Genomic DNA, 16,857 nt, shown 5'->3' on the forward strand with positions numbered 1-16,857 from the left:
AGCCCATGGTATTACAGGTAAGATACTAGCAAAGATAAAAGATTGGTTGAATGGCAGAAGGCAAGGAGTGGGAATAAAGGAGACTTTTAGAATTTTGCTTGACAGTGACTAGCAGGGGGTCGGTATTGGTGTTCCGCAGGGGGTCGGTATTGGGTCCGCTACATTTCACATTGTACATTAGTGATTTGAATTATGGAATTGATGGTCTTGTGGCCAAGTTGGCGAACGTTACGAAGAAAGGTGGAGGGGCAGGGTCCGTGCCGACCAGTGATTCCCACACACTAACACTATCCTACACACACAAGGGACATTTTAGAATTTTACCGAAGCCAATTAACCTACAAATCTGTGCGTCTTCGGAGTGTGGGAGGAAACCAGAGCACCTGAAAAAAACCCAAGCAGGTCATGAGGTGAACGTATAAATTCTGTACAGACAGCACCCGTGGTCAGGATCGAACCCAGGTCTCTGGCGCAGTAAGGTAGCAACTCAATGTGCTGCCCTTGCAAAGAGACTTTGGAGTGCTGGGGCATGATTACCAAAATGTTAATTAGCAGGTTAAATCAGTAGTAAGGAAGGCAGTATTAGCATTCATTTTGAGAGGTCTAGAATATAAAAGCTGGCATGTAATGCTAAAGCTTTATAAGGCACTGGTTACATGACATTTAGACTATTGTGGACTGTCTTGAGGCCCATATCTGAGGAAGGATGTGTTGGCGCTGGAGAGGGTCCAGAGGAGGTTAATGAGCATGATCTCAGGATGTTTGGGTTAACATATGCTGAGTGTTTGATGGCTCTGGGCCTGTACTCACTGGAGTTTAGCAGGACGAGGGGGACCTCATTGAAACATATCGCACAATGAAAGGCCTGGATAGAATGAATGTGGAAAGGATGTCTCCATAAGTGGGAATGTCTAGGACCAGAGGCATCAGAATAAAAGGATGTACATTTAGAATGAAGATGAGGAGGAACTTCTTTAGCCAGAGGGTGGTGAATTTGTGGAATTCTTTGCCACACATGGCTGTGGGAGCCAAGTCTTTGGGTATTTAAAAAATGGAAATTGATAGGTACTTGATTAGTTAGGGAGAAGGCGGGAGAATGAGGTTCAGAGGAAAAGATAGATCAGCCATGATGAAATTGCGGAGTAGACTCGAAGGGCTGAATGGCCTAATTTTGCTCTTGTGACTAATGAATATGAATATGAGTGCCGAGCAGAGAAAGAACGGCAATAAATGATTTATTTTTGATATCTGCAGTCCAACTCGGTGTACACTGCACCCACCCCACATCCAACAACCCTGCCATTTCCAGGCTCCTTCCAAAGTTTGCCACGAAGTTACAACTTAACAAAAAAAAAAAATTAAGGGAGGATGATCAGATGCAGAACGGATGAACTCATTACAGAGTTCAAACTGATCCATGCTACTTCAGACATAGAACATAGCAGAGATTTATGCCACTGGGGTTAGGGTCCTGGTCGCCACCTCACTGACCCTGCTGCCCAGATCTCCGACACTTGGGTCAGAGAGGGTTGTACACAGTTGCCCAATGCTGGGTCAGTTTGACAAAATGGTTTAATGAAGCAGTTAATGATACTCATCTACTCACCGTCTTATTGGGCCAATTATGTTTCTCAAAGACATCCTGAGCTCGATCCTCTCCCCCATCTGTGAACATCATTATCATCTTGTTGCAGTTTGCTCGGATAGAGGTGGTCTGGGAAGGATGCAAGAGAAAGCAAGTGACCATTTTGTCTGACAGTCATTGGTTGAACATACCAATTTCTAACTGTGCTATAAGCTTTTCCATTTTGTTCCGTATACTGCCTGCATTCAAATATAACACCTTTAGTTCAGTATTCACCATCTCTCTTCTCAAATTAGTCTCCATTTTGCCTGACTCTTATCGCTTCTTAAACATTCTGTCCTATTATTTCTTCTGGTGATTTCAGTAACCTCTCCTGTGCTCTCCTCTCCTTTAAATTTATCCTCCATACATTTTAAATTTGTTAAACCCCCCCCCCCCCACCGTTTGCTGACCTGCTGCTCTGGTTCCCACAGAAGTGAGATGGAACAGTCTCACACGAATGCAGCTCCACCAACTCTCAGGAAATTCACCACCATCTGGGATAATGCAAAACCCTCCTCCACTGCCAACACAGAGTCTGCAGTGTGTACCGTCTACAAAGTGGACTGAGGTACGAACACAAGCTTGCCTCACAGCCCCTTGCAGACCACACACCTTCCCCACAAGAAGGGCAAGGGCAGCAGGTACATGGAATGCATTGAGATAAAGGACAGTGAGAGTGCTAAAGAGTATGCAGCATCTAGGAGCTTGAAATACATAGATCCTTGCGAGGTTAACAAAGGTTATGAGATCGACTCTTCCTAAGATAATATGGAACAAATGCAGAGCATTTCAAGGAACCTTTTGTAAAGCACTGGCTAGGCTACGTCTGGTATTGGTTGCAATTCTGGTCACCATACTTTAGGAAGGATGTTAAACCCCCAGAGGATACTTTTCAGAATGATGCACAAAGCAGGTTGACGAGACAGTGAGGTAAATGTACCTTAACATTTAATTAAAATATACATGTTCACATGGACGCAGGGACAAAGGAACACGGATTAAAATCTGGGCAAGAGATAATGGAGAATGCAAGGAAGAACTAATGATCTGGAATTAACTATCTGAGAGGGAATGGAAGCAGAAACTATCAATGAGTTCAAGAGTAATGTAGATGCCCATGCTCGGTGGTCGGAGCAGGGAAATGGGGCTAAGTACATTGCTCTGTGGACAACAGACATGGACTCAACAGACCGAGTTTCCTTCTACAGGGCCATCATGACCCTGCAACACTTCAAAAGGAGAGCAGTTTTCCTCCTGCAGTCAACTCAATCATTGACAAAAGTGACAGTCGATCCTTTCCAAGTCAGCAGGTTTCATTGTACTTACGTTGAGAAGCTGGTCAAAAGCATAATGAAATCCAGACTTGTAATCTGTCACTCCCTGAGCATTCATCTTGTTAACAGCATCCTTTAGAACGTTCTTGTTCCGCACATTGGCTTGAACCAGCTGCTTGAAGCAGGCCACTGGATTGGCTTCATCATTGAACTGGGAATGAGATGAGCAATGTAAAATAGCCAGTTAGCTAAATGCACAAACCAAGATTTCACGACCAAAGGCAAATGCCAACCAGAGACACAGACAGTGATCAACTGTAGGATAATCCATACCCCCATGGTCATTCATCAAGCAATCATTCATGAACTCAATGTCCAATTAAAAATGATTCAATACCCAATTTGGACATTAAATCCGATATGGTGGAAAGTGGTGAAGTTGAAGATTGTCAAAGGAGGAAATATAACGAGGAGTTTTTGAAATGGTGAATGAGTAGGAAGAATGACAAAGATATGCCCTCTCTGTATTGATGTCAGGATGGTTACTCTCCTTGACGTTCAACAGCGTTACTATTCCCCATCTCCCATCTCCTACCTCAGAAGGCAGTGGAGGCCAATTCTCTGAATGCATCCAAGAGAGAGCTAGATAGAGCTCTTAAGGATAGCGGAGTCAGGGGGTATGGGGAGAAGGCAGGAACGGGGTACTGATGGAGAATGATTAGCCATGATCACATTGAATGGCGGTACTGGCTCGAAGGGCTGAATGGCCTCCTCCTGCACCTATTGTCTATTGTCTATCAGCAACCAAGTCATATTTCTCAGATTCTTTGCATGAGATAGAAGGTGACCACTTAGCCCGGCAAGTCACATTCTCTTTCACATGCACATCACATTCTCCCACCAGCCACCGACATTCAAGATCAGAAGAAAATAGGAGCAAGCGTGAACCACCAGGCCGGAGGTTGTTGTGTATGTCGCCAGAAATGACATAGGTAGGATAGGGGATGAGATCCTGCAGAGTGAACACAGGGAATTAGGCAGGACTTTGAGGGTAGAAATCTCTGGATTGCTCCCAGTGCCACATGTGAGTGAGTGCATGAACAGGAAAATAGGACAGGTATCTGGCTGAAGAGTTGATGCGGGGGCAGGAGTCAGATTTTTGGACCGGTGAGCTCTCTTCAAGGGCGAAGTGGCCTGTACAAGAGGGATGGGTTGCATCTGAACTGGAGGGGGGCCAATATTCTGGTGGGCAGGTTTGCTTGTGCTACTTGGGAGAGTTTAAACTATATTGGCAGGGGGATAGGATCTAATGCAGGGGTGAGGCAGGAGAGAGGCTGGATGTCGGTACGGAGTCGATGAAAGCAAGTTGAGGAGAGGCAGGAGCACGGCAGGGAACGAGGAAGGACTGATGGATTAAATTGCATTTATTTCATTGTGGGAGAACTGAAGACGCGTAAGGCACTGGGGTAACCTGGCTAAGAGAGGGACTGGACTGGCAGCTTGGTGATCCAGGGTACGGATGTTACAGGCGAGATACAGGTGGGGGTTAAAGAGGAGGGGGAGTTGTTTTATTGATCCTGGCAGTAATCTGAGATGATGTTACTGATATTCATCTGGTGAAGTTATATGGGTGGAGCTGAGAAATAAAAAGGTGATGATCACCTTGTTGGAAGTATACTATACGCCCCCAAATAGTCAGGGAGAATTAGAAGAATAAATATGCCAGGAGATTGCAGGCAGCTGCAAGACTAATAGGATTGTCATAGTAGGGGATTTTGACTTTCCCAATATAGACTGGGACTGTCATAATGCCACGGGTTTAGATGGGGTGGAATTTGTTAAATGCGTTCAGGAAAGTTTCCTTAGGCAATATTTTGAAAGCCCTTGACCTAATCTTAGGAAATTGAGAAGAGCAAGTAACTGAAATGTCACAGGGTGAGCCTTTTGGGACCAGTGACCACAGTTCTATTATCTTAAAAAGTTATGGATCAGGATACAGTGGGCACACAGGTTAAAGTTCTGAATTGGGGCAAGGCCAACTTAGATGTTATTGGATGGGAACTTGCTAAGGTTGATTGGAGTAGGTTGTTTGTGGGCAAAGGGACATCCAAAATGTGGGATGTTATGTGAGATGGTGAGAGTTATCATGAGATGGTGAGAGCGATATGGTGAGAGTTTGAGGCATGAATCTTCCAATTAGATTGAAGGGCATAAGGAACCCTGGTTAAGGAGGAAAATTGAAGCTCAGATTAGGAAAAAGGAAGCAGGAGCGGGTATTGGTAGCTGGGATCAAGTGTATCCATGGAAGAGTTTAGGAGACTGAGGCAGGAAGGAAACTTAAGAAGGAAGTCAGGAGGGCAAAAAGAGATAGGCAATAACTCTGGCAGATAAGATTAAAGAGATTTCAAACAGATATTATGTATATTAAGGGGAGGAGTATAACTAGAGAGAGAATACAGCCCCTCAGAAACCAAAGCAATCATCTATGTATGGATCATCCGCACAGACGATGGGCAAGGTCCTTATTGAGTATTTCTCCTCTGTCTTTACTGTGGAGAAAGACATGAAGATTAGGGAACAGGAGACAGATAATGGACATGTCTTGAGGCCAGTCTGTATAACTGTCAATGACATGTTAACCATCCAAAGGCATATGAAAGTAGAAAAATTCCCAGGCCTGATCAGATATATCCGAGTTCAGATTGCGTGGGATCCAGGCAAAGTTAGATGACAGGATACCACATTGGCTTCATGAAAGGAAGCACCAGGTGGGGTGGTGAAAGGTTTGGGACTGGAGGCCAATGAGTAGTGGTGTCCCTCAGGTATTTTTGCTGGGTCCATGCTGCTTGTGGCTCATATCAACAATTTGGATGGGAATGTATAAGGTATGATTGGCAATTTTGCAGATGGTAGGTTATATTGTAGACAGTGAAGATAGGTATCAAATTTACAGCAGGATCTTGATCACATGGGCAGTAGGCTGAGGAGTGTAATGCAGATGTGCGAAGTGTGCATTTCGGCAAGTCAAACCAGGGCAGAATCTTCACAGTGAATGGTAGGAGCTGGGAAGTGTTGTAGAGCAGTGATAATAGACAATAGGTGCAGGAGTAGGCCATTCAGCCCTTCGAGCCAGCACCGCCATTCAATGCGATCATGGCTGATCACTCTCAATCAGTACCCCGTTCCTGCCTTCTCCCCATACCCCTTCACTCCGCTATCCTTAAGAGCTCTATCCAGCTCTCTCTTGAAAGCATCCAACGAACTGGCCTCCACTGCCTTCTGAGGCAGAGAATTCCACACCTTCACCACTCTCTGACTGAAAAAGTTCTTCCTCATAGCCGTTCTAAATGGCCTACCCCTTATTCTTAAACTGTGGCCCCTTGTTCTGGACTCCCCCAACATTGGGAACATGTTTCCTGCCTCTAATGTGTCCAATCCCCTAATTATCTTATATGTTTCAATAAGATCCCCCCTCATCCTTCTAAATTCCAGTGTATACAAGCCTAATTGCTCCAGTCTTTCAACATACGACAGTCCCGCCATTCCGGGAATTAACCTAGTGATCTAGGAGATCAGGTACATATTCCTTGAAAGCAACATCAGAAGTAGATCAGGTGGCAAAGAAGGCATTTGGTACATTGTTTTTCATCAATAGGGTACTGCATATAGAGGTTCAAAGTTATTGTCACGTGTACCAATTAAGGTATAGTGAAACTCAAAGTTATATAAGTTTTACAAGATATTGGTGAGGCCACATTTGTGGCTTTGAGTCTGAGGAAAGGCCTCGACCCAAAACATTATCTATCCATGTTCTCCAGAGATGCTGCCTGACCTACTGAGTTACTCCAGCACTTTATGTCCTTTTTGGTACGAACCAGCATGTGCAATTACTACCACCAAGCTAATTTTATATCCAATAAGCCAGCTCACCCTGGATCTTATGTATTCTTTTATGGCATGGCAAGAGGGTAAGGCTGCAGTTCAGCAGTAGAGGGGATTAATGGATTAATTGATATTACCAACTGGTAATACTTGCAGTACCACCTCTAACATGGAATCTAGCCACACCAACTCCATAAACAACCAGTTTGTCTTCCATCAACCCTGATTAGTTAATCAATTACCCGACCTGCAGTAACTCTCTTAAAGATCACATCATTATTGTAACGATCTGCCTCATCCAGGACGATTCACTTCAGCTGAATTGGGTAACAGAATATTCCACACCAGTACTACAAGGGAGATACCATGGGCTTTCTTCAAAAATGAGGTGAGGCTCCAATGGGACCATCAAGTAACAGGAATCACTTCTGTTAACTGTCTGAAAGGCTGTGATTTTGAATTCAAACTGCATTGGTCGACACATTTTCCTCTCAGACAGAGAATAATGGGATCAGGTTCCATCTTCCCAACTGGCTGATAAGCTTCTGTATGACATTAACTGTGTAGAGAGTACAAATATCTGTGCTTCTGATTAGCATAGTTATCTACCTTTTGCCACGGTGTAATAAACAATAGAAAAAATCTAATGTTACCATTAGCATTTAGACACTGAAGCTTCTTATCTCACGCTGACTGCAGCCTGACCTTGCTCTATTTCTCCAAGTCTAAATCCAGCCCAAAGCAAAGGAGGAAATTCTGCAGATTACCAATGCTCATATTTATTCTGCCTTCGGCAAAGGTCTATTCCTCATACAATACACAGGCTTGGGCTCATCAGACACATATGCAGCCATTTATTAATTCAATCCCCCTCCACTCTTTCGACATGAACTTTTTTTAGCATTTTCAACACTCCCAAATTTCATCTTTCCACAATTTCCACCCACGTCCATGCCTAGACTCTAAAAATTCCTCCATGAACCTATGTCTCTAGCTTTACCTTTAACCAAACAGTGGCGTAAAAATAAGGAACTGCAGATGCTGGTTTACAAAAGACACAAAGGATAGAGTTCCACTGGACCTCACCTTACACCCCACTAGCTTCTGCATCCAACGTATTCTTCAACATTTACTCCACATTCAACATGATTCCACCATCAGTCACATAGTCCATGGGACTGGACACATAGTCCAGTCCCATTCCTTTCCGCAGAGGGCCAGGGTCCCTCCCCACTAAACATTCCCACTCCTCTGGCACTTTCACCTGTGGCCCCAGGAGATGTAATCCCTGTCCCTCTCTCATCTCCATCCAAGGACCCCAAAAGCCCTTCCAGCTGAGACATAGTATTACCTGCAAATTTTCCAACCTCAACTAATGCGTGTGACCTTCTCTACATCGACAAAACCAAGTGCTGACCATTTCGCTGAACACTTGTGCTCTGTTTGCTAAGGCATGCTGGAGCACTCAGTTACTAGCCATTTTTAACTCCCATACCCAAACCAACCTATTTGTCCTCGGTCTCTTCCACTGCCAGAGTAAGCCCATGTGCAATTTGGGTAGCTTACCACATGAACATTGAATTCTCCAATTTTAAGTAATATCCCCTAACAACCCCCCCCCATCCCCTCCCCCCATTTCTTATTCTCCCCAACCATACATCATTCTCCCACTGTTCCCATCACCCTGTTCTCTCCCCCCCTACTCATCTCATACCCCTCCCTATTTTGGGTCCACCATTTCCCTGTTATCCCCCCCCCCTATTTCTCCACTCTCATTCCCTATCACCTTTTACCTATATCCCTTCCATTGGGTTTACATTATAATCCTCATTTTCTTTCTTTATCTGACATCCTTTTGTCTACATTTCACCTCTAGCATTTGTTACTGTCTCCATCCATCTGCCAATCACCTCTCCCATACTCACCTATCACTTGGTAGTTTTTGCACAAACTCTACCTCTCTTTTCCAGCTTTCTCCCCTCTACTCTATCAATCTAAAAATGTTGGAATATTGAGCTATAAACAAAGTGGTGCAGGAACTGAGCGGGTCAGGCAGTATCTGTGGCTGGAAATGTCATCTACCCATTTCCTTCCGATGCTGCCTAACACTGAGTTCCTCCAGCACTTTGTCCATTGCTCAAGATTTCAGTGTCTGACATCTCTAGTTACTCAATATATCTTTCAATTACATCTATTCACATGCACCTTTAAAATTTGCCTTAATTACTCTTTATAGAAATAGACATAAAGTGGTGGAATAACTCAATGAGTCAGGCAGCATCTCCAGAGAACATGAATAGGTGACATTTTGGGTTGGGACCCTTCTTCTGACTGATTGTTGTGGAGAAAAAGTTGGAAGAGAGGTGGGGGTGGGACAAAGTTTGGCAAGTGATAGTTGTTACATCTCCTATCGTTGCAGGGTAAATTAGTTTTAAGGTAACTAGCAGGGATGATCATTTTGTTGGGAGTGTACTCTAGGTATTTTTGCATTTTCGCACTCTAAATGCCAGGCAAGGTAGAGGTGTGAAATTCATCCCAGCAGTGAGCTTCACACATTGAGCCAAAGGTTTGACAGTGTCAACAGTCCTCAGGTCATGGAGCTAATGGAGCTCCCACTATCAAGGGGTCCAGGAGATCTCCAGTTGGGTCACAAGGAAACTTCAACAGATTTCACTAGATAGTTCATAGTCATAATTCATTCTCTTTATCCCTGAGAAGTTACCCTGCTGCAGCCGGAACTGTAAACATTTCATTTAACGCTCACCTCCCCCTCATGAAAGCATTATTCAATGCTCAGACAAGGTCTCATGGGATCCCACTGGAGGTACTCAGTGGTTCAAGCAGCATGTGGGGAGGGAATGGGATCCTTTAATTTGTGATTTGCTTACTTTCTCAACAACTCAGCGAATCTTGGAAATGTTACAAGACAGAAGGCACACTATCTGTAGTTCATGAAAGAGTTATCTGTCTAAACCCAGCTCTTGGCTTACAACGTTCTGGAACAGAAAATGTTCATTTAAGTGTGTTAACTCCACCACACATTCAGAGAGAGATTCAGATCCTGGAATTAAATGTTTCCAGCCCAGGCAACATGCCTATAAATCCTCCACTGGTGATTTTCTAACCTCCCTGTAGTGTGCTGACCACATCTGTGGGCTTCAACTGATCGTACTTCAGCTGTTCCATGCAGATACAGCCCCACCTCTCTGCAATCCTTCTCTGTGTTAAAGCCAATAAAGGAAAAAAACTGGTCTTCACATTTCAAACAATGAGTCCACTGAAATTGGAGAAATCACACACATACATTTTCTATGACAGACCACAGATCACAAGGATGCACAGGAATCCTGGCTGCCACCACCCTTTCTGATATCAGTTGACTCAGGGTCTGTGACCATGACCCTTAGATCCACATTGCACAGTGAAGGTACAAACTGGGCCTTTGGGGTAGATCTTAGCTGTGCATTCAATCAGGGAATAGGCTGAAATGGCAAGGCTGATTCCATTTAATTGGTAAATAGCAATTATTGAGAGGGCCAGGAGCTATTAACCTTCCCAACTGAGGGATGTAAATCAAAGGAATACAAATGCTCAGAAGCCTTTGAATGTATTTTACAAATTATATTTCATGGTAATAATTTATGCAGCAATGCAACCTTCAAACAGATCCTGTTCTGGGTTCAAAACATGGATTAAAAATAAAATATCAGTTGGAAACTGAAAGTAGAAGCAGAATATTTATATCATCAGGAGCTAATCGCTTTTTGTTAGTCGCCTGGTGGAAGGTAGCAACCTGTTTTCTTTAGAAAATGTACGTGGTTGTTTATTTTACGGATTAGTACTGTGACCGAGTGGAACTGGCATGTGTTTTAGCAGCGCACAGGCGCAGGTGGAGGGAAGGCTTGTCCACCAGCATTCACACCTCCCTGTCACAAGCCAGTGGACTCGGATGCCAATCCAGAGATTTAACTCATAAGCCAAGCTGATAATCAAACAACCTTCTGTAAATTAACTCGCTGGGTATTGGCATCCCTGACAAGATCAGCATTTTTCTCTCATTCCTAATTATGCTTGGGCAGGTGCCTATTTGAATTGCTGTTGCACTTCAATTGAGAGGCAGTTCCATGATCTTGACATTGTGACAATGAGTGGCCAGCGATATATTTCCAAACCAGGAAGGAGTGCAACTTGGAGGGAAACCTGCAGGTGGTGGTGTTGCCCTGCATCTGCTATCCTTGTCCTTGATGGTTGCAGGTTTGGGAGATGCTGTCAGAATAGCCTGGTTGGTGCGCACTTTGTTATTCTGACAGGTGTAGTGTGCGCTGGTTGTGAGGAAATAAGTGTTTATGGTACTGGATGAGATGCCGCTCAAAGGGGCTGTTCTGTCCTAAATGGTGTTAAGCTTCTTTGAAGTGGTTTGTGGCTTGTAGTGGTGAGCTTTTGCAATTCTTCAGAAAACAAACAGATTATGTGCGCATGTAGCAAGGAGTGTCTATAAATTATTTGGCAATTACAGGTAAGAGATGAGTGGATCACATCTTGGCACACTGTCCCTCCTAACATAGAGCTAGATAGAGCTCTTAAGGATGGCGGAGTCAGGGGGTATGGGGAGAAGGCAGGAACGGGGTACTGATTGAGAATGATCAGCTATGATCACATTGAATGGCGGTGCTGGCTCGAAGGACCGAATGGCCTCTTCCTGCACCTATTGTCTATTGTCTATCTACAAGACACGTTAGGATCACGATGGAATGCCCACCGTTTGTCTGGAGCTCCAACAGTTATTGAAGCTCAAAATAATCTAGGACAATTCACCTTCTACATTGACATTGTTCTTGAGGTAATTTAAAAACTTCCTGCCCATTGAAGTCTTCCCTGATTCTGCCCGACTTCCATTTTATCAGGACTATTCATTGCCACCGCTGCAAAATGCTACCTTGATGCCAAAGGCAGTCACTCTCACCTCACCTCTAGAATTCAACTCTTTGGTCTATGTTTGGACACAAGTTGTGATGTTTCTGGAGTCAAATTGCCCTGACAAGACCTAAACTGGGCATTGGCCACTCGAGGGAAAGTGCTAATAATGTCCATGACAGCTTCCAGTACTTTGCGAATAACTGATTGGGCATTAACTAGCTGGATTGGATAATTGCTGCTTTTTGTAGCAGGTGTAGGAAAGAATCTGAGGGAGGCGACTGTCAGTGAGGATGCATATCTACAGAGGATTAAATTCCTAATTAACAATGTAGACAGGATCACATCCCTGAGGTACTTTCCAATCTGGCAGTTCTCTCCCTCACATTCTATGGGGCACAATCCCTCTCTGATAGGTGGGACTCTCAGCTACTCTTCCACACCAAAACCTTAATCATTGGGTTATGTTTCCAGACTAGTGATCTATAGACTTGGTTCAATCATCTGGAACAAATTCCAACAAAGTTTTTAGGGAGTTCATCAAACCATAGAAACCTTCCACCATGTTGAAACCATTACTGTGCTAATTGGGATAGATTCAAGTTACTCCAAACCTTTTGCCACTGTTGACCAGTAGTCCTCACTAACAGGAAGGGATGATCTCATAAACAGGTCTACTTAGTTCTGGGGGAGACCAACGTGTGAGGACAGGGAGAGCTGAAGGTTTTCACAACTATATCCAGCCAGAGGTGCCAAATAGATGATCTAGCTTGGCCTCTTCCTGTGATCTGCATGATCATAAATGTCACCTGATGCTGTTAGGTAGCTGAAGTGCAGAAGATGTGCTGCGTTAGTATCCATAGCAAAGCCAAGGTATCTCATCTATTTAACAAAATGTAAGATTGCCCATACATGTCCTGTCTACAAAAAGCAGGACAAATAAGATCCACGCGACCAGTCCAAAATCTGTTGATCCACATCCTATCTGTGGATTCACTCTATCGGATCCACACTTCCCAGTCATCAAACTGGTGTGAAGGTTAACAGTGCTGAGAAACAGAAACTGTGTTTTGTTAGGAACAGTTGGCTCCAGATTTCATTGAAGTTTTGGTTCAGAGATGAACTTTGTTATTTGTGACATCTCATAACCTCTTTTCCAAACTGTGCAAACTCATTCTAGATACCACAGCAGGAATATTAATCTCAGCACTCACCCTGTTAATCCCCTCGGAATTTTATGTTTCAATAAATTCAGATTTTATTATTCAATACAATGAGTCCAGGACCAAACCTATGAAGTATCCTTAATTTATCAATCCCTTCATGTGAAGTCAAGTTGAATGTAATGTTATATGTGCAATATGGTGAGGTACAGGTACTATGGAAATCTTGCTTGCAGCAGCATCACACCCACATAGGCTCAGCCGCACACACAAATATATAAATTATACATAAATTACACATAAATGTCTGCAAGACAGTAAAAAGACTGCAAAGAAAAATGACAATAAGTGCAAAACACAATTAGCAAAGAAACAAGTCCATGTTAGTGCAAGAGGTAGTCTATAGTGATCTGTTGTTGAGGTTGGATTAGGGTTGTGCTGGTTGGTTCAGGACTGTGATATATGTAGGAAAGCAACTGTTCCTGAAACTGGGGGCGTGGGTCTTCAGATTTCTGTATCTCCTGGCTGACAGTGGCAGTAAGAAGAGGGCATGGTCTAGATGGTGGAGATACTTGATGAAAGGTCCCCTTTCAGACTTTTAGCCAGATCATCCCTCATGCCTCTGTAGTTACCTCGACTCAAGAGTAATACTGATACATCTGATTTCAGTTTCTCTCTCTCAAACTGCAGGTTGAATTCTATCATATTATGATCACTGCCTCCTAGTTGTGAGGCATCCCATTAGGATGCTTTCTGTGGTGCATCGATAGCAATTGGTTAAGAGTCATTGGAAGCATGCTGAATTTCCTTAGTCTGCTGAGGAAGTAGAAGTGTTGGTGTGCTTTCTTAGCCACAGCATCACTGTGAATTGACCAGGACAAGTTATTGGTGATATTTACACCCAGGAACTTTAAGCTCTCAACCATTTCCACTTCAGCATCATTGATGCTGATTGGAGCTCCCTGTTTCTTGGTCAATGATTAGCTCCTTCATCAGGTTGACATTGAGGAAAAAGCTTTTGGCTGTTGTCCTAACACTATGTTACCATGCTCTCTATCCTCATTCTGCACTGCATCACATCATGCATACATAATACCAATCTCTCAGTTATCAGACCTGATTGAGAACCATGCCCTCCAGTTTACATTGCTTTTGTAATATTGAAGATTGTGCTGAGGAACAATGGGCGACACAGTGGTGCAGATGTAGAGCTGCTGCCTTACAATGCCAGAGACCTGGTTCAATCCTGACTGCGGTTGCCGTCTGTACGGAGTTTGTATGTTCTCCCTGTGACCGCATGGGTTTTCTCTGTGTGCTTGGGTTTCCTCCCACACTTCAAAGATGTACAGGTTTGTAAGTTAATTGGCTTCTGTAAAATTGTAAATTGTTCCTAGTGTGTAGGAGAGTGCAAGTGGTCTGGGTGATTGCTGGTCGGTGTGGACCACGCGGGTCAAAGGGCCTGTTTCCACGCTGTATCTCCAAAGCATATGCATCAACTCAATTAAAACATACGCATAAAGAATTAGACTTTGGCCTCTCTCCCATTCTGTTCTCTATTCCAATAATTGCCTGGGAAATCTGCACTACTGAGGACTCTAATCTGGAACCACTGCTGAGGGGATGTATGGACATCCTCATCTGCTGCCACATGTGCATGGGGTGAATATCGGCAGGCATTCTGGCAATACTGTATAAAATTCCATGGAGAGCCCCATGGACACTGCATGCAATTTAATCATTTGATAGAGATGGATTTCTTCTTGAAATTGGGCTTCAATCACTCCTCGGGGTCCTCATGTTGATTGTTCAAAGTTTTTAAATTGTGTTTATTTTGCTTTCAGGGTAATTAGAATCTGACTATTGTCACTTATATCAGCTGCCAACACAAAATCTGGCTGTCTGTGCACCAAATAAACACAGCCTATTTGGCTAGGCTCTGTAATGTTGTATCCAATACTCACTGAAGCAACATTAACGTAGTCATCATCGGATAGCGTGTCCAGCATCTCAGTGACAGATGTCTTCATCAGCTTCAGCGTAAGACCGCTCACACTGCCGCTCCTGAAACAAAGCACACAATGATTCTTCAGAGTCCAGGACGGCACTCATTTGGGATTGTCATGAAGTGTCAGCCCTCTTCCTCCCACAACCACCCCCACCTCCAAAAATACTGGCATATAAATCCAAGAAAATCTAAAGATATTGTATGACCTTATGGAGAGCAAAAGGATAGCAAAGGATGCTGGTGACCAGCAACATGATGTGTGTGTGTGTGTGTGGAGGAAGAGTTTGTAGGCAAGATACTTAAATATTTGGCAACTTTCTTCACAAAGCAGAGGTGTCAGTGCTGTAATTAAGGAAAATAAATGTAACATTTTAGATGGGATACACTTAGCAAAGTAGGATGTATTTAAAGCGATTAGTACCCAAAGGCCATATAAATTGTCAGACCCAAATGAAATATATTCCAGGTTGTTAAAAGAAGCAAAAAAATTATGCTGGCTATGACACAGCTCCAACACTATGTTTGAATTCACAGACGATATTGTTGGATGAGTAATTACCCTCCTGAGTTAGACTACAGGAGGGTAATTAATAATCTGATTGAAAGTTTTACAAATTCAAGATTGAAAATTTTAAATTACAGTTCAAGAATCAAGCCAAGGGTGTTTAATTGTCACATTTACCGGCAATGGAACAATGAAATTCTTACTTGCTGCAGATTTATATGCCAATGAACACAATGACACACAAATAAGTGTAGTATAATCAATAATGCAATAAATTAGTAATTAATAATATCAGGTAACCAGACCATAATTGTTCAAAACCATAGTCTAGTGCAGCCAAAATAAAGTCCATAGTAAATCATCGTTGAGGTTAGGTTTGTATTGTACAATGACCTCCCCGCCATTGAAGGGATCGATAGGAGACGTTGCTTTAAAAAGGCAGACAATATCATCAAAGACCCACAATACCCTGGCCACGCTCTCATCTCACTACTGCTATCGGGAAGAAGGTACAGGAGCCTGAAAACCATGACCTCCAGGTTCAGGAAAAGTTTATTCCCAGTAAGTAACCATCAGGTTCTTGAACAACAATCTTGCTCTCAACATTAGCAAGACCAAGGATCTGATTGTTGACTTCAGGAAGAGAAAACTCCAGATTCATGAACCTGTCTTCATTGATGGGACGGAGAAGGAGAGAGTCAACAGTTTTAAGGTCTTGGAAGTGCATATCTCTGATCTGTCCTGAGCCCAGCACATTGATGTAATATCAAAGAAAGATCATCTACGCCACTTCTTCCTTAGAAGGTTGTGAAGATCTGCTATGTTGCTGAATACTCTATTAAACTTATACAGGTGTAGAGAGCACTCATTGTACTATGGCCTGGTTCAGTAACTCAACCACCCAGGACTGAATGATGCAAAAAGTGCAAGACACTGCCTGGACCATCATGGTAATGACCTCCCTGCCATTGAAGGGATCAATAGGAGATGCTGCCTTAAAAAGGCAGACAATATCTTCAAAGACTTACACTATCCTGGCCATGCTCTCATCTCGCTACTGCCATCAGGAAGAAGGTACAGGAGCCTGAAAACCATGACCTCCAGGTTCAGGAAAAGCTTCTTCCCAGCAACCATCAGGTTCTTGAACACTATACAATACAAACCTAACTCAACTATGATTTACTATGGACTTTATTTTGGTTGCACTACAGACTATGGTTTTGAACTATTATGATCTGGTTATCTGATATTATTAATTACTAATTTAGTTCTTTTTGCATTATTGATTATACTACACTTATTTATGTGTTATTGTGTTCATTGGCATGTAAATCTGCAGCAAGTAAGAACTTAATTGTTCCATTGCCATGTGACAATTAAACACTCTTGGCTTGATCTTTGAACTGAAGTTTAAAATTGTGAAAGGCCTAGATAGAATAAATAGACCTGTTTTCTTGTGAAGAAGGATCAAAATCCAAGGACCATAG

At 43.1% G+C, this 16,857-nt stretch overlaps 1 protein-coding gene across 3 annotated transcripts in view; it reads right to left on the reverse strand.

The window, feature by feature from the left end:
- cacna2d2a (calcium channel, voltage-dependent, alpha 2/delta subunit 2a) overlaps positions 1 to 16,857 on the reverse strand; it is a 353,483-nt gene that overhangs the window by 77,414 nt on the left and 259,212 nt on the right. For all 3 annotated transcript variants that reach the window (XM_078414334.1, XM_078414335.1, XM_078414333.1), the window contains 3 exons: positions 14,822 to 14,921; positions 2,954 to 3,112; positions 1,607 to 1,714 (listed from right to left, as the gene is read on the reverse strand). In XM_078414334.1, the coding sequence (XP_078270460.1) occupies positions 1,607 to 1,714; positions 2,954 to 3,112; positions 14,822 to 14,921 (367 nt within the window). The remainder of the gene's footprint in view (positions 1 to 1,606; positions 1,715 to 2,953; positions 3,113 to 14,821; positions 14,922 to 16,857) is intronic.

This window comes from Rhinoraja longicauda, chromosome 17 (genome assembly GCF_053455715.1).
Source record: "Rhinoraja longicauda isolate Sanriku21f chromosome 17, sRhiLon1.1, whole genome shotgun sequence".
Lineage (NCBI taxonomy): Eukaryota > Metazoa > Chordata > Chondrichthyes > Rajiformes > Arhynchobatidae > Rhinoraja > Rhinoraja longicauda.